This window comes from Magnolia sinica, chromosome 2, assembly GCF_029962835.1.
Source record: "Magnolia sinica isolate HGM2019 chromosome 2, MsV1, whole genome shotgun sequence".
Lineage (NCBI taxonomy): Eukaryota > Viridiplantae > Streptophyta > Magnoliopsida > Magnoliales > Magnoliaceae > Magnolia > Magnolia sinica.
In genome coordinates, this window is record NC_080574.1 from 33,717,664 (window position 1) to 33,743,434 (window position 25,771).

The following is a 25,771-nucleotide window of genomic DNA, read 5'->3' on the forward strand; positions in this document are numbered from 1 at the left end:
GGAGACCACATTGGTACGACTACCACTATCGACGATCACTTTGCAATTCTTCTCTCTACATTTTGCATAGGTGTAAAATATCGTAGTCCGATGCTAATCATCATTCTCCTTAGCATTGGTCAAGGCGCACCTAACTATTACAAGTGGTGTGGTCTCTTCTTCTTCTACTTCCTCATCACTAGCACTAGTGATATTGGGCCGATAGACTTCTTCATAATCGCCCTATTCATCTCCTTCTTCCTCACCATTGTCAATCATCATGGCCTTGTTCCTTTCTTTCGAGAGGCATTGATGCGCAAAGTGGCCAACTCCATGGCAATTGAAGCATCGCGTTTGCTCACCTCCCATAGAGCTTGCACTTGCTATCCCTTTTCCTTTGGCATCTCTAGGGTTGGATTGGGAACCAATTTGGGGTCTGAGCTGACTCCTCAAGTTAGGCTTAGCCCCTTGCGGGTAAGTCTTGACACGTGGATCCCGAGAGTCATAATTGGTGTTTTGAGATAGCGTTTGATGTCTTGCAATACTTGGTACATGTGCTCCAATGTTTCAACGTCGCGAGAATAAAGTTCTCGTTGCATCTCAAATCGGAGGCCCGTCCTGAATCTGGACATTGTAATCATCGGGTCCTTGTCAATGTCACATCGTATCATGTATTCCTTGAACCTAGCGATGTAATCTGGATTGGTCATGGATCCCTGGCGCAAGGCCTGCCACTGGTTTAGGAGCCTCTGGTGATAAGAAAAAGAGGGAGATACTTTTCTTTAAGGACCTCTTTCATCTCGGCCCAACGTGCAATTGGGGGTTCTCCTCTCCTTTCAATTTTACGCTCCGTGTTGGTCCAAAAAATTTTGGCCTGGCCCACCATCTTCATCTTGACAAATCTCACTTGACGGGCATCAGAGATCATACCACTTAAAATAGTGGTCCACGTCTGCTAACCAATAAAGGAATGCTTTAGGGTCCAAGCGACTATCAAAACCGGGGGCCTCAACTTTCACACTTTTCATGACTTGTGCATCTGGATCATGATGATCATAACGTTCCTCATGTGGTGGCGGCACTTGTGCTCGACTACGACCAACGCCTTGACCACGACTACACTCTTGCCTATTAACTTGATCTCCAGCTTGAGATTGAACGTCTTCCCTAATGTCAAGGTTGGCCTGTAAGGAAGCCTCAAGTTGATTGACACGCACATTAGTCATAGTTAATTGAGTGGCAGTGGTTCTATTGTGTGCTTTAATGGTCGCCAGACAGTTATTGATAGCATTTAGGGCTTCGACAATCTGCTCTAGATTCATTATGGGTTGTAGTCCAAAACCACGTCCCGAACCAGTGGGCATACCCAAGGTAACTCTAAAAGGAAACCCTAGGTCCTAGGACAATATTATGACAATGATAAAACTAACCTAGAGATCACGCTGGACACACTAACCAGAAAATTCAGCAAGTCGATATCCTCAAATCTTATGTTGAAAATTCAGCAGGGTAGTAATCAGAGGGTGCCAAACTGAAAATTCAGCAAGGGTGTAATATGAAAATCACTAGTTGAAAATTCAGCAATGTGACAACCTGAAATTACTATTCTAAAATTTCAGCAATGGTATAAGTGGAGACGCGAACTGAAAATTCAACAATAGGATATTCAAAAAAAATTTCAGCAATATGATCCTATATGCAATGAATGCTTTACTAACCCTAGATGTGACTCTAACCTAGATGCAATACAAAATTCCTATGCTAAACCTATGCATTGATACTAAATTTGATGCAGGACATGATTTAATGCTATCATGCAATGTAGAGATTATGAAAGAGTCCATAAAGTAATTCAATTAACAAAAGATGCTAACTTACCACGTAATTAAGAGTAAATTAAATAATAAGAAATGAAATATGATTTAACCTAAATCACACATGCCCGCATACTAAGAAATCACATAAATCAATTAAAACTGGGCCCCGTGGAAGGATATAACTTCCAATTTAGCATAGGTACGTTCCACGTTCAAGAGGTTGACTTGTATGTTCTATGATTAGGGTTAGGAAGGGGAAAATCTGAAATTCGGAAAATTTGGATTTATGAGAATTTGGGGAAAAGGTGAAATTATGAATAAATTGGGTGAATTGGTTAAAAGGGATTGGTTAAAAGGGATTGATGGATTTAGGTACTGGTAGAGGGGAATTAAAATTTTGGATTAAGGAAAGTTAGAGATTTTGAGGTCCTCAATGGTTAATTCGGTTTGGGTTGAAGTTGAATGATGAAAAATTGAAGAAAAATTGAAGAAATATTGCATCACTAGTTGATTGGTTTTGCTAGCTAGCTAGCTAGCTAAATAGGAGCCTTGAGCCGCCTCCTTATTGATGAGCTAGCTGTGGGGCTTGGGCTTAATGGGCCTGGGCCTAGCTTATGGATTGTACACCTAAGCTCCAACTCACATGTAATATTCTTCAAATCACATGAAGAAGAGGAAACACAACTTTTTTTTTTTCTTCAAAATAATGGCATTAGGATTTTACACACCCATCTTTCTCTTTTATAGTCTCAGATAAGATTCTCAGTATAAAGACACTTTATAAATCAAAACTTGTTCCTAACTCCCTACTCTCAACACAAACATAAGGTATACCAAAAATAACGAAGCATGTAAATAATCTAAACAACTAAAATATTTCGTGGCCCAATGGGGTCTATGATCAAGATGTCCGATGATGATGATCCAACGGTCTGATCATCATGTTCACTCGATCCAATGGTCCAATCTTTCCAATGTGTCAATCATGCTCCTATATGCAACCCACTTGCATCTTCCCAATGTGGGGTCTTCAAATATTCACGAACATGCATGTGGGGTCTTTAACATGGCTAGGGATGTGAATTGGGCCAAGTGGGCCCCATGTAATGGTCATCTAGCCATAAGAAGATTGGCTCAACCCTCCTCTGGTATGGTGCTCGGATGTCCTCATCAGTTTCTACCAAGACTCACTTGTGACTTGTATGTAAATGGATCTAGGATCTGTTATGGGAATTGAGGCCTTCTTTACTTAATGGTACATGAATAGAGCTAGGAATGTGAATTGGGCCAAGTGGCCCCATGTAATGGTCATCTAGCCATAAGAAGATTGGCTCAACCCTCCTCTGGTATGGTGCTCGGATGTCCTCATTAGTTTCCACCAAGACTCACTTGTGACTTGTATGTGAATGGATCTAAAATCCGTTATGGGAATTGAGGCCTTCTTTAATTAATGGTACATTAATAGAAAAGTAATAATGAAATGCCCAAGGGCCCGTTTGGCCAGTCGGATTGGAAGGGATTGGAAGTTAAATCCCGGGAATGGCTGGGCATGCCAAACAGAGTCGGTGATCCGATCCCAATCCCATGGATCTTATGACAATCCACTGACAACACCATCATTACCTTTAAATCCCATCCAATCCACCCTAATCCGTTCAAATTTGCCTGGGACGTATTTGGTTCAAGGGATTGGAAGGGATGGGAAGGTTTAATCCTGGGATTGGCCGGGCGTGCCAAACAGACTGGATATAGCAATCCAGGGATAGAGCAATCCCATGGAGCTCAACACAATCCACTGACAACACCATCATTACCTAGAAATCCATGCCATCCACCCTAGTACCATTCAATCCCTTCCAATCCACCCGGCCAAACGGGCCCTAAGGGATAAGAATGCAATTAAGAAGATTCAATTGATTACTTATTGCATCGCTAGTTGATTGGTTTTGCTAGCTAGCTAGCTAGCTAAATAGGAGCCTTGAGCCGCCTCCTTATTGATGAGCTAGCTGTGGTGCTTGGGCTTAATGGGCCTGGGCCTAGCTTATGGATTGTGGGCCCAATTCAGCTTGCATTAATCCTCATTGGCTGATATTGCTCATGGATGTCAGAATTCAATCGTTGGAAGTTTGTAGCATTGGAGAAAGGTCATTCTTGCCAACAACGGGAAATTTCCGAATACCAGTACAGCTAATTGTGGGGCTTGGGCTTAATGGGCATAGGCCTAGCTTATGGATTGTGGGCCCAATTCAGCCTGCATTAATCCTCATTGGCTGATATTGCTCATAGAGGCCAAAATTCAATTGTTGGAAGTTTGTAGCATTGGAGAAAGGTCATTCTTGCCAACAACTGGAAACTTTTGAATACCAGTACACAAGGAGAGTGCGTCTGCCGGGAGTGGAGTAGGGAAACCGAACTACTATATATGCTTGTGTTTTGTGATTTGTGAATTGCGTACATGTTTAATTCATGCATATATGTTTGATTAGTTAAATCGTTCGAATGCTTGATTGGATTGTATGCTGGACACACTTGTAATGCACACACAAGCTCACTATCGTTTATAGACTAGTTACTTAATTGGCATATCCTTTGTAGTATATGTGATTGGACCCACTATTGGCTTGTGGCCCTAACGGCTAGGTATTCATTATACTAACCCTATGGGAGGTTGTTTCCAACCACTAGGGCCCACAAGGTGTACGGGTTGATCTAAGCCATGGGATAGGTGAACCTAGTGGTGATCTATGTATGAATATGATTACTCCGACATCCGGATGCGATGATTAATGGGTATGATCTTATTTCTGCTTGACGGCTACCGATTGTCGATCGGGGTCGAGACTATACGGATATGTGTAGGATATTGATTTAGGTTTTATTTCAATGGGTCTGTTGTATTTTAAATCTGTTTGTTTTGGGGATTTGTCATGTGAAGTGGATATCTATTGGGATCTATTATTTGGAAGCTCATTTTATCTGAGGCCCGTTTGGCAATTCATCAGTACCCTTTATCTGAACAGATCTGCAGTATTTACATCTGTTGTGTCGTGATGGAATTGGAATGTTGTGCTTAAGCGTCTACTGAGATCTTGATGATAAGTGAATGTTGTTGCTTTTATACCATAAGATTCAGTGTCAAATTTTCAATCATTCCATGTGTGCTTAGTGGTTTGCTGGGCAAGTTGCCTCACCCTGACCCTACCTTGTTTGCTTCCCTTTGGGTGTGCATGTAATAGTTGGGCTGGGGGTCAATGCTAGGGGGCTGTGCTGGCATGAGTGGTGTCACTGTAAGCTACTGCCATGTCCAGTTCGATGAGCTTGGTAAAAGGTTAAGGTTGATGTTTGGTAGGCACCCAATCGTATAACTTTTTGCCAATCCATTATTTAAAAGTCAATCCCAAAGTGCTGGAAGAAAGTATAAGTTGCCAATGGCAATGACGATGACCATTCAGTAAATTGGTCTTGCAGTTGTGCACTTTTTGATATGGATGGCCGACAAGTACCTCAACAGCTAGTCATTCAAGTTGGAGATACATGTGCGAGAATTCTCAAAGAGGTATGCTCTCTTTGGGGGCCAATTGTAGGATTGTTTTGACTGGACCATTTCTTTTCTTTTCTTTTTTCCATATTTTGCGGGAACTGCCCTGCTAACAGGGTTTTAATTACAGTTAGCAATATTCTATGTGCACTTCCGCAAGATGGCTTTGTCAGCAGTGCAGCTGTTCCCACATATGGAAAATTTCCTATCCCCAAATTCTGTCCAAATTGGTCCTTGGACATTGATTTCGTAATTACTGATCTCTGTTATTTTGAATTTGATTTTTTCTTGAGTATTGCAGACGGAGAAAGTAAGGGATGAACATAGCCATGACATGTCCCTTCTTGAAGCCATCTCCATTGTTTTGGAGAGAAATCCAGAGTTCAGGTTCACTTGCACCACAAAATAAAGACATGCATTACCTTATTGTTATTTGACCATGTGAATGCAGATTCATGGTGGGTCTAATAATATGATTCCATATTGTAGACAAGAAGGGCTTGCCCATGAAGTATTGCAATGGTACATATGTAGAATGGAAGCTTGGTTTGCGGCCGATGCGGATATGATATCGTTGAAAAGCTGGGACCAGGCAAGACATCTGCCAGCTTTCATCTATATCTAGTAGGGTTATGTTGTTGAAATCAAGGTTGACACCCCTATTTTGTTCAAGCTCAAAATATGCTCCATCTTAGAAAAATAAACTTCCCTTCTGTTTTCCATATAGTGTTTTGGCCTATTGTAAACATGACCAGATATAAAAATGCTGAAGATTTGAGCCAATTTCAATGAATGGGTGTTGAATATTTGACATTGTAATTGGGCATATTGTTTACTCGCATGGGATTCATGTACTTTTCTAACATCTCTAGGAACCCGTGAAATGTCCTCTTTCATCTTTCCTACATGTGGGAACCTAGTGTTTTCCCCCCCCTCATTTATTAATCTTTTGAAGGCATAAAACTCAAGAGACTAAGCCAATGCTGCTGTACTATTGTAAAATTGAAAATTCTCATCTCTGAGAACTTTTAGTCAATCAGTTTTTGTCTATGCTGCAAACGATTCTTCTCTCATGATCAGTTTGATACAGGAGCATGTTCTTTTGGGTGGCCATGGACTTATGGTAGAAGGGTATTATCCCGTTCTAAATTCTTTAGCGAAAGGGCTAGACATATGCTTGAACCACAGGTATGCTTGCAAGAGAACAAAATGGTGCCCTTGCCTTTACATTTTGATAAATGCTTTTGAACTTTTGGGATGATAATTCTATCATTCTTATTGGCATTGCAAGGGATTAAGAGTATTCCTTCTATCCCATGCCATGTGATGGTTCTTTGTTGGTTGGCAAATTTTATGAATCAAAGTGTGTCAAAAGAAAAAAAGAAGAAGTAATAGGAGGTTTCTGAGACTCCGGGAGAGTGTTGGATGATACACAAGCACTTGCATATGCAGCACATATCTAACTCAAATGAACTTCCATATTCTCCTTAATATCATGATTAATCCCTTTTCCAATCTTCACTCTTTTCTTAATAACCATTGATATTCAGAGCTGTGTGATAGCCATTGAAAACTTTCTAAAACTCATCTACTGATATTGATGGCTGAAATTATCCTTATTAACGTAAGTTTCTTACGCTAGCTCGAATAGAATAGTTTCAACAACACTGACAGTCCAGATTTTCAGGACACTCAACACATGGGCCCCATTGAGCCATGACATACAATGGAAGCTCAAACATTGCACTGGCAAAACTAATTATAAAATAAAATGGGAGTTATTTGATAGTATGGAAGTCTATCATGTGGGATGCACAAGCACTTAGAAATTGTCCACATGGCATACATCAACACAAATTAAACAAACTAAATTTGGGATTGCATTGTCACCAAGTTAAAAAAGTCCAAAATCATAGAAGTGGAGAATTTCTAAACTTTGATTCGTGGACACTCGTTTGTCGAAATATGACTATAGGATATTTTCATTTTCAATAGTCCAATTTGTTGGTGCATTATGACTACACGTGTGGTCCACCTTGGCCACACGTGTGGTCCTCATTTATTTGAGTTTATGATGGGCCTTTGTCATGTGTTTGGGCTATAGTCTTGGGGCCCATAAGTCATGATTTATTTTATCTTTTAGTTAGAGGGGTATAATTGTTTTTTTTTTTTTTTTGTATTAAGTGATTGCTCTAATTATAATAAAGAGACGTGTGTGCGTGTGGAGCATTCTAAGCTCTCTCCTCTACTTCTCCTTTTCCTCTCACTTTTCTTCTTCTCTTATTCTCCATCATTTACTACATGGTGATGTCCTAAATTGTCATGTCAAATTCTATTCTTCCTATTGTGAGTTTCAGGATCTAAGGACAAGGAAAATGATTGGTGGAGGACATGAATTAAATGGACTTTATTACCTTGATTGTTGAATAACAAGGATTGGGGTTGTGTTATAGACCAACATCTTTCCTCATCAGTGGCATTCTAGGCTTGGTCACATATCTTTAAATAATTTGTAGTCTTGTCCGGTCTTTGTCATATGTGTCTAGGCTAGAGCATGAAGCTTGCGAGTTAAGCAAGCATCATAGAGTGTCTTTTGTTTCACATGAGGATAAAGTAGGTGATAAACCCTTTTACTTGATACATCTAGATGTTAGGGCTAGTTCATGTTTCCAGTTTATTTGATTTTAAATAATTTGTTATCTTCATGGATGATTTCTCCGGAATGTTATGGTTATTTGATGAAAGACCGTTTTGAGGTTTTTACGTGTTTTAAAGAATTCCATACGCAAATACAAACTTAGTTTGACGCTAAAGTGTGTATTCCAAGATTTGACAATGTTGAGGAATATATGTTGAACTATTTTCAAAATTGCCATCTTTTATTTGATGGCATCATTCATCAAATATCGTGTGCACACACACCACAACAGAATGGAGTTGTAGAGTGTAAAAATCGTCATTTCTTTGAAGGTGCTAGGGCATTTTTGTTAAATATGAAGGTTCTCAAAGATTTTTTGGAGTTCTGTAGTTTGATTGCACGTTATCTTAGTTCTTAAAGATTTTTTGGAGTTATGTAGTTTGACTGCACGTTATCTTAAAAACGCTTTGTGTGTGTGTGTGTGTGTTTCTAAAGTTTTTGGATGTAAAATGTCACCTTTTTTTAAAGTACTATGTATTTTTCTGAGGGAGAAATATCATTGTAACTTGCAGAAGGTTAAACCACTTTTCCTATATTACCAGTCACAAGTTCATCTGTAGAGCAAGTTTCTTTGCAATGTTCAGATTTTCCACCATTGCAGGTCTACTCCAAATGTTCTAAGAGAGGTGATGAAGTAGATACCAACATGTTCTTTATCAATCCTGCTACCTAATTTGAAGATCATTCTCTTGAGTCTTCATAGTATTTATTGCCTGATGAAGGTGATTTGCCCATTAGGTTTTGTAAGGGTATACGTTCTTGTCCCCAACATCCCATCTTTAATTTTGTTTCCTTCGATGGCTTGTTTCCTTCTTTTAGACAATTGTTTTGTCTCTGTCCTCCATGTCCGTTCCTCATTCTTTCTAGGAGGCTCTTAATAGTGACAGGTGGAAGTGAGCTATGGAAGAAGAGATGGTTGGAATTTATCAAAATCAAGCTTGGATTTTAGTTGAGTTGCCTACAGTAAAATGTGCAGTAGGGTGCAAATGGGTATACAGTCAAGTACAATTTTGATGGCTCGATGGATCGTTTGAAGGTTTGAGTAGTTGCGAAGGGATACACTTATACTCTAGGGGTTGACTACTCTAAGACCACTCATGTGGCCAAGCTTCATTCTGTACATTTGGTGACTTCTATTAGTGCAAATTTAAGTTGGCCTTTGTACCAACTTGATGTGAAGAATGCCTTTCCTCATGGGGATCTGCTTGAAGAGGTGTTTATGGAGCAATCGTTCAGCTTTGTTGCTTAGGGGGAGTCAGATAAAGTTTGTCATATAAATAAATCAATTTATGGGTTAAAACGGTCTCCTTGTGCTTGGTTTGACAAATTTAGCAAGGTGGTGTTTTAGTTTAGGATGAAATGTAGTAAGGATAATCATTCCGTTTTTGTTCAACAGAGCAAGATAGGTACTGTTGTGTTAGTTATATATGTGGGTGATATCATTATTATTGACAGTGATAATATAGGTATTTCTTAGTTAAAGAAGTTCTTGCTGCAACATTATGGATAAAGGATTTAAATTGCCATTATGGATTTATTAGAAGAGACAAGCCTGCTGGGGGCTAAGCTATTTGCAACACCCATGCATACTAAATCAAAGTTGAGTATAGAGGAAGAGGAACTATTTGATGATCCATGGAGATATCATTGGCTAGTTGGCAAATTGATCTATTTAACAATTACACAACTGGACATATTTATCCTATCAATATAGTTAGTTTATGCAGGCTCCTTGCATGTCTCATATGGAGGCTATGCTAAGCATACTCAGATATTTAAATGGAGCTCCTAGCCGTGTTATTATATGCAGGTAAAATGGATATCTTAGCGTAGAACGGTTTTCTGATGTAGACTGGACTAACTCTCCTTCTGATAGGCAGTCAACTATAGGTTATTGTACTTTTGTAGGAGGAAATCCGGTTACATGGAAAAGCAAGAAGCAAAATGTTATCATTCGATCCAGCACAGATGCATAGCACATGGCTATGACCCATGCAACATGTGAACTTGTTTGGTTGAAGACATTTATGTGCGAGCTTAGGTTCGTGGTGGATGCTCCTATGAGATTGTGCCATGATAATCAAGCAACATCTCATAACGCCAACAATCTTGTCAAATTGATAAACTTAGAAGAGATTTTTATTTTTTTATTTTTATTTTTTTATGGCGTGGAGGTGCCCTATAAGGTAAGTTTCATCTTCTAAACTAGGATGAGGTTTGCTCCCCTCTTTCTAATGGGTAGGGCTGGAATCAAGAAACTGGACGAAGTTAATTCCACATTTTTCGAAGAGGACAACTTGTGGAGATCCATTCTTACAGCCAAATATAGTGTCTCTCCTACGGTTTGGAAGATTATGGATTCTACTTTGTATCAGGCTTCCTACATATGGAAGTATATTTTAAAGACTGGGCAATACGTTTATGGAGGAATGGTCTTCTGTCTAGGAAAAGGCAATTGAATGAGATTTTGCGAGAGACATTTGGGTTGACGAATCTTCCCTCGTTGAATCATTTCCAGCTCTTGTGGCTCTGTATTGACCTAAAGATTTTCATTGCGGACTGTTTTTGTGGGTTTAGGGAAAGGGGAATTTGGCTTCCTCCTTGCAAACGCAATCTTTTGGATGACAAGGTTGAGCAGTTTAGCTCCCTCCTTTCCCTTCTTCATGGGATTAGACCAAATCTAGATGTGGACTCTAGGGTGTGGAAATTTCATCCCCCTGGGAGATTTTATGTCAAATCTCTTTACTCTAGAATATCGTTCTCTTCTGTTCATAATAGCGAAAGCCATAGCTCTTCAGTTTGGTTCATTGGTGCCCCCCAAAAGTGGCCGCCTTTGCTTGGCTTGTAAGTAAAAATCGCATCCTGACCATTGACAATGTTCAAAGAAAAGGCATGATCCTCCCCAGCGCTTTTTCACCATACTATAAGGAAGTTGAGTTAGTGAATCATTTACTTATTCACCGTTAGTTTTTTAGGGAGATTTGGTCAAGCATCTTGCAATCGTTTGTAGTCCTTTGGGTGATGCCAGCCTCCATCAAAGCTCTTTTTATATCTTGGCTGTCGAAAGGAAGGAGTCTCAAGTTTTCCATTTGGGATCTCTCTCTCTCTCTCTCTCTCTCTCTCTCTCTGCTGTTCTGTGGGGCTACATGGGCAAAAAGAAACGATTGCGGCTTCTATAATAAAAGTAGCTCTCCAATTGGGGTCTGTAGGAGGGTGATGTATGTTCATGACCCTAAGTATAGGGTTGCGATGTAGTAATAATCTCGGTAAGACCGAGGTCGAATCCAGAGGGACTGAACTTGTACGTAGTCTGAAAGTTACCAGAACTAGAACTTGATGAAGATGTAATCTAAATCAAGGAAAATTAAAGAATAATGACGATTTGTTAAACTAAAACTTGTAAAATTCAAAGGTGGGAAACTAGGATTTCCAAGGATCCACTTGTAGAGATCATGGAGATCTACGCTTGATTCAAGAACACAACTGGATTTAGAGTCCTATCTTCATCCAGTTGGAGGATATAACATTAAAAATCAAATCTGAACTTCCTTTGATCTAGTTTTCAAGAGATGAGAGGTATGAGAATTAGACTTGATTCCATCACAAAACCATGCCCATGAGACAAAGTAAACAACAGAATTTAACCAATCCACATCCAATCTGAGAGAGTTATGAACGTAGGGAAGGATTCCATCATCCAACCATGTCCATGAGACGATGGTGAACAACAGGGCTCCTACGACCATAACCTCTATATATGCATAGAAAATACTCAAAGATATCGCAGATCCATTGTAATTTAAGTCACAACAAACCATTAAAAACTATGAATATTCCTTTTAATCATACCATAATCAAAGAGAGTTCATAAACATGAATCAAGACCGTAGAAAACTACCCATCACGCTATAAGCTTCACCTCTTAGCCCTAGCTAAGAGGTTTAGCTAACCAAAATCATGATTAACTAAAAATCTCTAAACAAAATCAAAGGAAAAGAAAGAAAGAAAACAAAGAAAAAGGAAGAAAACTTGAAGCCGTCTAGTCCTCTCTCTGTCTCTCTTTCCATGTTCTCCACGTCCCAAAGATATCTCTCTCTCTCTCTTCTCTTCTCCTTTTTATAGCGAAGGGACGTTGGTGAAGTGGCTGGGAGTTGGTGGAATCTCGTGTTTACGCAGCAAGGATGGACTGCGCAAGAAACGCAGAAGTAGCTGCGTTTGGTGCGGATTTTCAGGATGGTGAACGTCCAAAGTTGGAATCTGACTTCTTGGTTAGGGTCGTGGACCCCTTCTTGATCTTTTGGACGGTCCAGATCATCGAAACGATCGTTTCCAAGCTCATACAACGGCCTACGGAGGTCGGGTACGTTCGGAAGTCCGTTTTTAGAAAGTTGTTGCGCTGAGATGCTCGGTGGGCCCCACAGTGATGTTTTCAGAGAGATCCACCCCGTTCATTGGATTCTTGGCGCGATTTCAGTCGGAAAGAAGTGGTTTTGGTCGAGTTTGGTGTGACCCACTGTATCAAATCTTCCCGCTGTTCATCCTGCGTTTTACGGTGATCCACGTGTGCACACGTGCATGAGGCTAAAAGCTCAACATGGGTATGGTCGGCCCCACATCCTGGATCGAATGGTTGGTTCGGATCCTTCATATGGGCCCTGATGGTGGGCCAAAACATCCCTTAAGTGAACCAGCGTCTGCACGCTGGTCTTTATCCAGGAGAAGAGTCGGGTTAGCCCGTCTTTGACCGGGCTGACCGTTCGGTGTGTTGCGGCTGCGAACGTGCTATGTATACACACATCGCGTGTAGGGTCCACTGTGATGTTTATTAGAAATCCACTCCGTCCATCCGTTTTGCCGCCTCATTTAATAGGTTGAGACCAAAATTGAAGCATATCCAGATATCAGGTGGGCTCTAGATCAGTGTTTTTTGGGTTGATCTGTCCGTTGGGCCACTTCCACAAGGATCCAATGGCTGAAATTCGACGTGTACGGTTAATTTAGGGTTCTTAGGCCATATGTAGAGTTTCGAACCAAACGGATGGTGGGAACCCTGTGATCTTGCATTTAGGATGATTTTCAAGCCTCTTTAGCGTAAATTACTTGATTTCCTCGGATCTCCAGCTTGTAAATTCTCCGATCTTGGTCCTCTAAGATCCATCCCTTACCTTAGTAATTTTTGAGCGTTAAATCCATGCTTTTAGTATCCATTTTCAGTCCAAGCTCCTAAATTCACCTTGCAACATAAACACGATTAAAGTAGGATGTTAAGCAATATCATGTTCGTAAAATCAGGTAATAATTGGGGTCTAATATGCAATATTTGACCCTCAACAATGTATCTTGTGAGAGAGTGGTCTTCTCATTTGTCTTGCTGAGGTGCTTGGGCTGCTGTATTTTAGTTTTCTCCTTTCCCTTTTGTTGTCTTTCTTTTGCCTCTGGGCTTCAATAAACTGCAGTATCTTTAAAGATTAAAAATGTCTTTCGGCTCAAAAGTTATGGTTTATTTTATCTTTTAGTCAGATGGGTATAATTGTAGTTTATTTATTTATTCATTAAGTGATTGCCCTAATTAAGCTCTCTCCTCTCCTCATTTTCCTCGCACTTTTCTTCTTCTCTTTTCTCCATCATTTCCTACACAATCAATGTCCACAAATTTTAGGCCTAATATTTGCTTCATGCTATATCTAAGGGGGACCTAATTTGGACAGTTAAAAACCACTTGCATCCACGTCTGCAAACTCTGAGTAGTTTCTAAGTGCTTGTACATTAAAGTTTTTTTAATATACAAAATTGAGGTCACCTCCTCTACAAGTTCGTCTAGGATAAGCTCATTCTATAAGTTGTTCATGTGCTTGTAAAATTCTATTAATTTGTGCGGTAAAATCATTCACCTGCTAATACACTATTGCCTGTGTGGGCCTAACGTATTGTGTGTATGTCATCCAACCAGAGCAATATGTGAGCCCTGCCATGATGATGTGATGCCAAAAAAATAGGCCTATCCAACCGTTAGGTTGGCCACACAGTAGAAAACAACGGACAACTATACCAAAACCACCAAATTAATGAGGTGGCCCACATGATGGTTGGATCGGCCGAATTTCTTGACCAGCTCGGTCGACCTGCAGAGTCAAACTGACCCAATGACAGTCGTGAGTCAAACTGACCCAGTGACAGTGCACCCTAATGATGAATAATGGCCTAGATCTTTGACACATTTGCTATGTGCACAGATCTTTGAGATGTTCTACTCTCTCAAATGAGTGGCTGCTGACAACGGAAGTGGAGGGAGTGTTGGGAAATGTCTCTAACCCACTTAGGGAAAAAACGTTATTTTATACTTGCTTTTTAACAATTAATATAGGGTTCCGCTTAAAAGAAAAAAACAATTAATTTAGGCTTGTCAATGCCGGATCCCCGGGTACCAGATGGACAGACTCGATTTTAACAGGTCCAGTTTCCAGTTTTTGTACCAATTAAGAAATAAGGTTGGCTTTGGGTCTCATGTTTTTGGACCTAGTAAAAACTTGGGTCTAGCCTTTTTTGCCCCCTTAGGTCAGGCCAAGTTAGGTCTTGGTCGGGTCCAGTTATTTTTAACAGTAACTACTATATATTGATTGTTCTAGCAACGAGGCGAGGTTTCCTTATTTAAATGCATGTAAGAGTGCCCATCTACACACAATATATGCTGAAGTGGCACATACGTGTGTGCATCTGTGCAATCTAATATCAGGTGGGCTCGACCATGTAAGCGCTCTTATTTGTCCTGAACTTGAAACCTAGATCCAAAAGATCCAACGAGTACCTGGACCTGATTGGATCCAGGTCTGGGTCTTCAAGAATGAGGACTGGACCCAGCTGGACCCAAACTTGGTTAGCCCGGGTATGGGTACTAAAGGATCTGAACGAACCTGATCCATTGACAGCCCTAAATTGATTAATGTGCCCTTAACCATATGTGTTTAATGCCTATTTAAGTGCTTTTGGGAATTGGAACTACACAAAAGGCTTATTTAAGCAATGCCAAACAGGGCCTAAGGAAGATTAGAATTTGGTTATTTCCATTTTATTGAACTAATTATGGCAATCCAATTTGAGAGCATCCAAATACTACTGTAATTGGGATTCTTAGAGGCTCATCAATATTCAGGATCTGTGGCTCATGCCGAAAATTCCGTGCTCAAGTTCAATGGAATTATGGTTGTTGAAGGACTTTTGGAAGCTTTCTGTTATAATTTAAAATTCTAATACCTCTGTAATTTGCTGAGAAAATCTGTGGTATATGATGGAGGCTCCAAACATATTACTGGTTGGGTTTCTTACGTCGATCGAATTTCGCAAAGTGGCATTTCTTTTCAATTATGTTCGTGACCTTGTGCATTTCATATGCTGTTTCATCACTTGTAGAGAACCCATGTCATTGCAGACTCTCATTGCCTTCTATTTTATGCTGCTTTTGTTTCCTATTTCCGAATAAAATTTTAGTTATTCTTCAAGTAAAATCTATGGATTTTAGAAATATAATTGCTGTGTTTATTTGGCAAAAAGATTTCTTGGGTCCGTATATTGACATCCATTTTACAAGCAAATCCTGATAACCAGGGTTACAAGAATTGCTCAATGGTGTAATGGAGTAATAGTCTCTGTTGAGGGTGGGAGAAGTTTTGTTGCTGATGCTGCAATCGTAACAGTGCCTCTTGGGGTTCTCAAAGCCAACCTTATTGAGTTTGAGCCGAAGCTACCGGAGTGGAAGATCACTGCAATATCTGATCTGGGAGTTGGCAATGAGAATAAGATTGCTCTATGCTTTGACACAGTTTTCTGGCCGAATGTGGAATTATTAGGCATTGTTGCTCCTACATCTTATGCCTGTGGCTATTTCCTAAATCTTCACAAGGCGACGGGCCATCCAGTCCTTGTATACATGGCTGCCGGAAGGTTTGCCTATGACATAGAGAAGTTGTCTGATGAGGCAGCTGCCAATTTTGCAATGTTGCAACTCAAAAAGATGCTTCCTGATTCAAAAGAGCCTGTAAGACCTCTCCTTTTATTGTGTATTTACAATATATTATTTTACTTTTAGTTGTGACCCCTTGAAGCAATGGTGGCAAAAAAACAAAGCATTGGTATTCGGATGAATTACTTTCTTTTGAAAACTCTAGTTATAAACTCTCCTCTATTTAGGAGACTTGAAAACTTCATTGCGCCTTTTGTTTTCTCAGTTTTTTTTAATCAACTCTTTTTTCGAAAGATGGTAAAAGATCATTACAAGCTGCCAAAAACACTAAAATTACCAAGGGAGCCCCGAAAAACTAAGAGAAACAGTCTGCAGGGATATTCAGAACAGAAGGCCATTCCTTAACATAAAACCTATCCTCCTAAGACTAAGGAGAGCAACCCATTTTTTGTCACGAAAGCAGTGATTAGTTCTCTCTCCAAATGGACCACAAAATAGCCACAAAAGAGAGCCTCCAAAGCTTCTTTGCCTTCTCTTCTGGACCGGCCCAAGCCAGAAATAGAATGTCGGTGCTTCCCGTCATCACCCAAGTCATCTTGAACACGCCCCAAAAAAATCCCACATGGACCTAGCAAACAGGCAATGTATAAACAAATGGTTTATTGATTTTGCATTACCAAGGCATAAGGATCCCATATTGGGAATGTACATTGCCCTCATTTGAAGGTTGTCCATAGTGAGAACCTTGTTCCTACACACTAACCCTGCAAAAGCCGCCGTCTTTGGAGGTGCTCTGTAACTCCATATAAAAGCTGACAGACTCGGCCCCAAACCACGTTGCTAGAAAAGAGAAACCTATAGAAAGGCCTAAATGGAGAATTTGCCCGACTTATCTATTCTCCACACCAAGGAGTCGTTGACCCCTGTAAGAAGGCTAATCCCATGAAGCTTTGCAGAAACCCTTAGAAACTCCAACTCAGGCTAATCAACTCAGTTTTTCTTTCAGAAAATTACTTGTCTTTGAAATCTTTATTTATACCTTAATGCATAAGGTTGACTATCGACTTGTCCAAGTCTCTCATTCTTAATAAAGCAGAAAAAAAAAAAAAAGCTGGGCCGTACTTGGTTGGGAACTGACTGACTGCATTCCGAGTTGATTTCATTTTGTAGACTTCGGTCAAAACACTTTGGAGTGTGGCCATGACCCACATGCTAACATGTATTTAATCTCAAAAATCAAATACAGTTTACCTTTTTTATTAGTGGTATTGGTCATTGCTAATACATAGATATATTTTTGGAAGAATAGATTAAGGCTAGTGAACTAGTATTAAGTGAGAAAGAACCATTTTGCAATGGACATAAAACTAGATTTTGTAAACCTGAGAAGGTTATAAAAAAATCACAAGATTATGGCTTGTAAATCGTTTGAGTTTTGCAGCCACTAGTCTAACAACAAAATTAGCCTTGTCCCATTCATTTTTCAGATACTATACCTCTAACGACAAGTGACGCTTTGGTTGTTGATTAATACAGATCCAGTATCTGGTCTCACGTTGGGGAACAGACCCGGATTCACTTGGTTCTTATTCCTATGACTTAGTCGGGAAGCCCATTGATTTGTACGAGAAGCTTCGGACTCCAGTGGATAATCTTTTTTTTGCTGGAGAGGCTGTGAGCATGGATCACCCAGCATCTGTACATGGAGCTTATTCGACAGGAGTCGCAGCTGCTGAAGACTGCCGAAGGTGGATACTAAAGCAATGCGGCAATTTGGATCTTATCCAGCTTGTCTCAAGGGGAGAGAAAACAGAAGCTGAAATTCCACTTCGTATATCAAGGATTTGAATGATGATTTGACTTGGGTTTACAGCCGATAAAGATAATTTGCTAGTTGTAAGCCTTTAATAGAATAGAGGTACTTCTCCACTCTGTATACGATGAAATTCTGATTTTTAAATCTTTTAAAAGTCCCTTCATTTATGATGAATTCTTGGAACATGTGTTTTGTTTTTTATCATGGCAAAAGTGCCGTAAAATTCCCAGTGGATCAATCAGTTTATCTTGAGCGTTAGGAAGGAATTTTCCATCTCAAATATTTTAATGCTAGCTTGGATGAATATTGCTTTTCTATAATGTTTTAGAAGCTTTGAGGAAAAGATTTCTGAGATCCATGTCCATGAAATTCTTGTGCCCCATTAGAACTAATGTTATTGCTGAGTTTTCATTGTGCTAGTTCTGGCATTTTGCCTTTTCTTCATGTTATTGCTGAGTTTTCATTGTGCTAGTTCTGGCATTTTGCCTTTTATTCATGTTAGTGTAAATCTTTCCATCTAAGATTTCAAGAAAAAGAAAAAAAAGAAAAAAAAGGAAAAAAAAGAGAAAAAAAATGTCAGTGTAAAAGGTTTCATCAGAACTGCTGAAGTTTTCTAACATGTTGGCTAATCAAACATTGTACATGGTGTGGTATCACCAAGTAGTATGCAATCTGTCATCATACTATGCTAAAGGTGATCTATTATCTGAAAATAATGTAGAAAAGAGATTTTGGTAATGTTTGCTTTTTATTATCTAAACAATTGATTAATATTTCTTGATTATCTGGTTTGATGTATTTGAATGTTCTCCTTTATTAGGCACCCAAGCTTGCATTGGTGCACAAAAATGCACCACCATAGGCCAAAGTCGAAAGGAGATAATTAAGTAGCTGGTTCTATGTAGTGCTCACAAACACATTTTTAGCAAACATGTGACTCCCCTGCTATAACATAATCTTGTCAAGACCTAGCCATTGCACATTATCCAGGAAGGGAAATTTACAAACAATTGATATCTCTCGCCTACAATGCTTGACCAGCTTGCCAGGCATGGCGTAAGTGTAGCCCCAACCATGCTTACTTCATGACTCAGATAGCCCCAACTATGTTTTCTTGGTGACTCAGATCGCCTCGTTTGGTCCCGAGTTGAGTAGAAATTCAGGCAGGAATGTAGCTTACATGGACAGAAGATGAAAAAAGAAAAAGAGCTGAGACTTGGGCAAGTTAGTTGTGATGCAAGTTGGGCCAAGTCACCCTCTGTTTAATCCTGACTTGGGGTGCTGAACAGGATCTGACTCAACAGAGTCTGAGTCGACTTGGACAAGTTGCAACTGACTTGGGCCAGTCATCAATCCATGGCTTCAACAGGAGATCAAATGAAGGGCAAGTCATCAATCCATGGCTTCAACAGGGGATCAAGTGAAGGAAGCATATAGGAAGACAGCCTTGCTATCCAGAGAAACTTCAAAGGGCCTGAAACAAAGATGAGGTGAAGACCTAAAGGAATAGGATTGAGGTGGTGAAAAGGGATATGAAGGCAGCTTAACAGGGTAAGGCCTTGGGATTTTTTAGCAGGAGATGGCACGAGTCCTAGTAGCATGTGTTACGCGAAACACTTTTTTATATTTTTTCTTCCCTATTAGTTCAAAACATGCTTGAAAATGGTGGTGACTCAGCCTCATCACAGGTGACACCCGCTACACAATTGTAACCATATGTATATGGGAATGCATGTGTATGGCTGGAGATTCATTACAATTTTAAATGGTGTAAGACTCATGAGATCCATTAGAATGCATGTGTATGGATGGAGATTCATTACAATTTTAAATGGTGTAAGACTCATGACATCCATTTGTAAAACTAATAATTCAAAAGAAGGTTTTGACAGCCCTATAATTCCAACCTATAGTTCCAACGCAAATACTCCTCTGAACTAAAATTTTTTGTCAATTTGATTCTCCGTATCCATACTACCCTTTAAAAAGAGATTTAAACGGTTTGGTCGGCCCTACTAGGAGATCCTCTAGCTAGAATTCCATGGGAATTGGAGCCCAAACATAGGTGAAATAAAAATTTCTCCATTTCAAGTTCGTACAACTATGGAGCTTGATATTTTCATTTGTTTCGATTGATTAATATTTCCCCATTTTAATTAATATTTTTATTTCGATTGATTTGGGGTATATTTTGACATTGTTTTTATTTTTTCCTTCTTGAAAAGATGATTCCATGCAACTTTGTGGAACTCAAGACTATTTTTATTGTTTTATTGGTGTGTGATACTTTCATTTATAAACAGTAGTTAAGTTAATTTTCTTAGAAACTTGTTGACTTGATTGATTTGGCTCGCATGCAACTTATTTTGAATATGCTTTTATTTGAAAAATAAAATATTCTTTACTGTGCCTTTTTCTTTATCTTTTTATTAATTTTATTATTTTAATTAAAAAATTGAAGTATCCTATAGCTTATGTTACACAAAACATAGCTTATGATACACATGATAAAGAGTTGAACTCTACACTACACGCTTTTTAAAACACTGTATATATATAATGATCATCATTGCTCCACTACCCATCTATGTCAGTGTAAATTATTTGTTTCTGGATCTCTATAGTGGAGTTTGTGGATTTTATTTATTTATTTTTCATTTTATAAAATTTTAATCATCACTTGTAGATGGTGCATGAACACCATATTCATTGGATAAGAATAATGGAAATAGGGATGTTGAGATGGACGAGTAGCAAGACAAGGGCAGAATTATTATTGAATGCATTTGGGGAATTTAGGAACAGCACCAGTAGATAATAAAATGAGGAGAAGTAAACATTAATTGGTTTAGCTATGTGCAACGTAGACCGAGAATGAGTGAATGTAGTAAGAAATGACTTGAGGACATAATTTAGCTGAAGATATGGTCTGTGATAGTGGAATAGTGGATATTGATCCGTAAAGCTGACCCCAATTAGTTGGGATAAGGCTTTGTCGAAATGGAAATGAAACTTATTTGGATACAGCTTTGATGAAATGACGATTGCTATTAGTTTGTGCATTGAAATCAAGTCCTTGGAAGCATTAATAATTTTTCTAGAGACAAAACTCTGATATTCTTGTTCTTTCCCTTTTTAGGACTTGGAGCTCTTCGTCCCACTTTCGGGCTCCCTTTAATTAGATTTTTGTTGCCTTATATATATATATATAAACTCCCATTCTTGCTGTTGGAGACTTGCAGTTGAATTTCATCAGGACGAGAGGTGAATAGTGTCTAGATCAAAATTGTCATTTCCAAGTAATCTTTGAAAAGCTGCTCTCTGGATATAGAGCTGACCTTGTGAATTTAGCATGAACACCTTGATTCCATTCGTGGGTTGTGTCATTGGATGTCTTCCTCATGTATATTTAAGGCTTGTTTAGATTGCAAATTACATCAGCAGTGTAACACAAAAGCGCCATCATTAGTGAAATTTCTTGTATTCCTAGTCCAGGACACATAACACACAGAAAGCTTAAAGAGTCTCACAATTGAAACCATATGTATAGTTTTCATAGACTGGTTTTTCCATGGTTTTAAGACCCTTCCAACTGAACTCATAAGATCCGGTTCGATACCACCAGTTGCCCCTACAAGAATCACCCTCGACTCGATCGGAGTCTCTGAGTCTATAAACCGTGGATTACAATTTTACCAATTGCCCAGCTCTATCTCAGGGTCTGAAACTGAACTTAGCTTTTCCTCTTTCTCTTGATGCTCCAATGTCTCATATAAAGGAGCATTTCTGGTTTCTGGCAGCAAGAGTACTAGAAACCCGCTAAATATTGCCAATGCCCCAAATATCAGGAATGAAATGGATGGACTCAGACGACCCAAAACGACCAGGACAGGGGCGATAGCTGCTCCCAACATCAGTGCCTGCCGAAGCATTGACACAGCGAAGTTCCTTACGTTTGTGGGGAACAGTTCCACACAGTAAATGTAAAGAACATCGAAAGCTGTCGAAGCTCCCATGAATCCTATAGCTTCGGCGGTTAACTGAGACCAGCTACCTTTTGATTGTACCTTCCCCTCTCCGTTCTTGCGAGAGAAGAAGATGCAGATGATACACGAAATGCCGGTGATGTAAGCAGATATAGAGATAAGAATCCGGCGATCTGTGAAACCCAACAGCACACTGCCAAGGAAAACTGCTGGAATCTCCATCAAGGCGTTTAGAGCTACTGTGAAGTAGAGATTGAAGTTCAAGTTCTCTACGTTCAGCTGAACACCATAATAAACAAAGCCAATTCCGAAACCGGTGAACATGATCGTGATTACCCTCTTTGTGGCCCACCTTTTAGACCACAAGCTTTCCGTCGTCGTTTCGGTGTCGTTCGTTTTAGCAGTGGATGGGCTCAGAATGGTTAAGTTCTTTGGCAGCTTCCTTCCGTTGAGTCTCGCTAGCTTATTCAAGACTTCCATTGCTTCTTTCGTTCTGCCTCTGATTGCAAGCCATCGCGGGGACTCAGAAACAAAAGGAAGGATTAGAACAGAGTATAAGAGGGGTAGAACAGCCAGGACCATATATATTTTTCGCCAAGATGTTCTTGTTGGGTAAGCCATCAATGGGAGGGAAAGGAAGCCGGCTGTGAAGAAGAAAAAGCCATATTGGCCTACTTGGCCACGCCACTCCCGTCCGACAACCTCCGTAGAGAGGACGAGGCAGCAAATTCCAATGCCTGATCTGGCGAACCCGTTTGAGAAACGGAGGAGGGCGTAGACCCATATGTTGGGTGAGAAGGATGTCAGGAAAGCAGTTATGGAAGTTAGGAGACATGAAAGGAGGACTGTCTTCTTCCTTCCTAGGAATGCATCCGCCAAGCGGCCATGAACGGCGGAGCCTGCATGCAGGAGGTCACTGTCCTTAGTTCATAGAAATAGTTATGAATCTGAGTTTATGAGAAACCCATGCATCAAAGATAAGATGCCTGTATGCATGAATTACAAATAGGAGTGTCAGTATACATGGTCAGATGCATGGATAAGGTCCTACCCCCACGTCTACATGCATGCTGACATATGGCATGCACATACAAGCACATGCTTGGTAATCAAGTTCGTTCCTGATGTGTGCCATCCACGTTTGCACTTGTTTATTTCCCCTTATAAATTTAAATAAGCTAGCACAACTGATGTATAGTGTCGATGTTACACAGTTATCACAATATAGCCCACATAGCCTTTGTTACAATATAGCCCACATAGCCTTTGTTGCAAGGGGACATGGTTTAGCTAGTGACCCCAACACCAGCTAGGTAGCTGTTGTCAAAGCTCTTTGAGCCCCACCATGATCTATGTGTTTTATCCATGCCGTCTATCAATTTTGCTATCTCATTTTAAGGCATGGCCTAAAAATGAGGTAGATCCAAATCTCGGATGGCCTAAAAATGAGGCAGATCCAAATCTCAGGTGGACTATACCACCGGAAAACAGGGTTGATTGAAGGTCCACCACTAAAAACTTCCTAGGGTTAGGCCCGACCGTGATGTTTATTTGCATCCAACCTGTTGATCAGGTCAAGTAAACCTGAATGAAGGGAAAACACAAATATCAGCTTGATCCAAAACTTCCGTGGCCTCAAAGTTCTCAACAGTAAGCATTCAATTTTCACTGTTTCCCCTGTTATGGTCCACCTAAGATTTGGATCTGCCTATTTTTTTGGGCACATGCCCTAAAATGAGCTGGCCAAATGAATGGCCGCTATAAAACACATTTAACACATACATCATGGTGGGGCCTGCGGAGCTTTGACACCAACTATGGCTGGTGCTGGGTCACTATCCAAACGGCATCCCTACACGCAAAAAGAGAAGTGGGAGTGGCTACTTTCGTTAATGAATTAAAAGGGCAAAATTACTTTTTAGGTTGAAGGGTCATCCGCACCCAAAAACTGCTTGTTAACGCTTGTGCCCGCTACCAATTGGAGGGGTAAAATTGGCCAAACGCTACTCACGCCATGTATAGCTCATATCATATGGATGGATGGGTAAACATCCATACACATGATAGATGGTAGGGTGATTTGGGACGCGGATTTCCTGGAAGTTCCTGCGCAAGGATTATGGGTGGGGCCCACTGTAATGTTTGTAAGAAATCCAATCCATCCATCCGTTTTTCGAGATCATTTTTTATGACATACGGAAATTTAGTGACTACCGTTGAAATATTTATATGGCCATAAAAGGTTTGTATCGGTCTAAGTGTTTCGTATTTTCACTTCATACCAGTGAAAATGACCTTATAAAGGGTTTGGATGGCATATAAACAACAAGGTGGAGCCTAGGAAGCTTTCAACGGTAGAAATTCCTTTCCCCATTGTTTCATCTTGTATGGCTCAGTTGAGTTTTGGATACTCCTCATTTTTGGTTGCATGTCGTAAAATGAGATCGAAAAATGGATGTACGGGTTGGATTTATCATAAACATCACGGTGGACCCCACCTTGCATCCCAGCGCGCAGGACCTTGGGCTTTCGCAGGAAATCCGCGTCCGGTGATTTGAAGCTTAGATGCCGTTTCCGTGGTGGTGTGCTTTCACCAAGCCATGCAAGGGATGATGTTGACTCTTGCCACCAGTACGTAAAAGCTATTGCTTGCTGTCATGAGGCTGAGAATCCAAATCTCTGCTTCTCCAAACGTTTTCTGATTTTTTCTTGTGTTTATTAGACATGATCCCTGATTGGGCCCACCACATGAGATGATAATATGATTCAGATTTTTCATCTAGTTGGCCTACACCCATATTTTGAAGATCAATATACTCATCTAGGTCACCAAATGGACGGTTAGAGAGTATTGGACAACAATCCACGTTCAAGTCCTCCAATTTCATGGTTGCTATCATCCAATGACCGATGTTTTATGCTGTTGAATGTCCACGGTGGGACCCACCAGATGAACTATCTGGAAAATGCTGATATTATTATGGGTCCACCCTAAATTAGTTAGAAATTAATCAATTAAGGAAATTAAATAGACTCACCGAAGAGAGAACCGATGAAGAACAAGGATGCTGGAATCCCAGCCCTGAACTTGTGGTCACATATCAAACCCCATTCAGAGATGGTCGAGCTGGCCTTCCCTCCAACCCACTCCCAAGCTCCTGGCTCAAGCTCACACATGGAGGAGCCATGAGAGCATGAAGAAGAAGCACCAGTGCACCTCCACGTAGGCTGCGCATCGCTGAAGATAGTCACCAACGTGTTCTGCGAGTCGAATATCCATGCAAGGGAGACCAAGAACACATGTAGGAGTTGCGAGAATCCGAAAGAACCCACATACCCTTCAATAATCTCCTCCACGGGCAGCTCCATCTTAGCCTCTTCCCCTCCCTCCTGCATGCCATGAACAACTAGTCCTTCTTCTTCTTCTTCTTTCATTTTTGTGAGCTTGGTGGTTTTAGTACGTAGGAAACTTCTATTTATAGCGATTCTGTGGTTAGAGCCGTTTCTCAGGATGATGTTTCAAAACAAGACGGTTCACCAGGTGGGCCCTATCATGGATAGAAAGTGGTTCTAGATACTCTTAGGCACTTTAGCTCTCTGATCAAATGGCCTTACAGGTGTTGGCTATGATTTTTTTTTATTAGTGTGATTCTTGAAGTATGGTCCATCTGTGATAGTGGTCACTAGATAGACTGTTGAGATATTACCGTGACATGTGTACTATAGTTGCATGGACGTACCACATGTCACTCAGGTTTTGCTGTGTCATCTGTCTCTTTAATATATCTATGTTGTTTCTGATGATCGTGTCACGAAGCAACTGACACAGGGTTTGCGGTAGGTGAGGGTTGCTATGGCTACGTGTAATGATCCTACTCTCTCTCCAATGTTGCACGCGTCTGCAAAGATCCAAGCCGTTCATCAAGTGGAATGTATTGTGCATGTGCCTCTGCGTCTAAATCAGGCCAGCACTGTGATCA

General features: G+C 40.2%; 2 protein-coding genes across 6 annotated transcripts in view; one reads left to right on the top strand and one right to left on the bottom strand.

The window, feature by feature from the left end:
- Positions 1–21,049, top strand: part of LOC131236929 (polyamine oxidase 5-like) — a 36,091-nt gene extending 15,042 nt beyond the window's left edge. For 2 of the 5 annotated variants that reach the window (XM_058234464.1, XM_058234465.1), the window contains 6 exons: positions 5,265–5,352; positions 5,636–5,721; positions 5,824–5,926; positions 6,425–6,522; positions 15,635–16,064; positions 17,526–18,078. In XM_058234464.1, coding sequence (XP_058090447.1) covers positions 5,265–5,352; positions 5,636–5,721; positions 5,824–5,926; positions 6,425–6,522; positions 15,635–16,064; positions 17,526–17,837 — 1,117 coding nt within the window. In that variant the 3' untranslated portion in view covers positions 17,838–18,078. Of the gene's footprint in view, positions 1–5,032; positions 5,131–5,264; positions 5,353–5,635; positions 5,722–5,823; positions 5,927–6,424; positions 6,523–15,634; positions 16,065–17,525; positions 18,079–18,625; positions 18,764–20,944 lie in introns of those variants that run through there. The other 3 variants (XR_009166944.1, XR_009166945.1, XM_058234466.1) reach the window with 3 other exon arrangements.
- Positions 21,050–21,270: 221 nt separating this feature from the next.
- On the bottom strand, positions 21,271–25,394 carry LOC131236928 (organic cation/carnitine transporter 1). The gene is made up of 2 exons (XM_058234463.1): positions 24,830–25,394; positions 21,271–22,690 (listed from the first exon to the last, which is right to left on the bottom strand). The coding sequence occupies exons 1-2, from the start codon at positions 25,224–25,226 to the stop codon at positions 21,498–21,500; spliced, it is 1,590 nt and encodes a 529-aa protein (XP_058090446.1). The 5' UTR covers positions 25,227–25,394; the 3' UTR covers positions 21,271–21,497.
- Between the last annotated feature and the right edge of the window lie 377 nt (positions 25,395–25,771).

Excerpts from the sequence above, each read along its gene's own strand:
- LOC131236928 (XM_058234463.1), bottom strand. The coding sequence starts at position 25,226 with ATGAAAGAAGAAGAAGAAGAAGGACTAGTTGTTCATGGCATGCAGGAG. Across the intron at positions 22,691-24,829 it reads CTTCATCGGTTCTCTCTTCG|GCTCCGCCGTTCATGGCCGC; the intron begins GTGAGTCTATTT and ends TCCTGCATGCAG.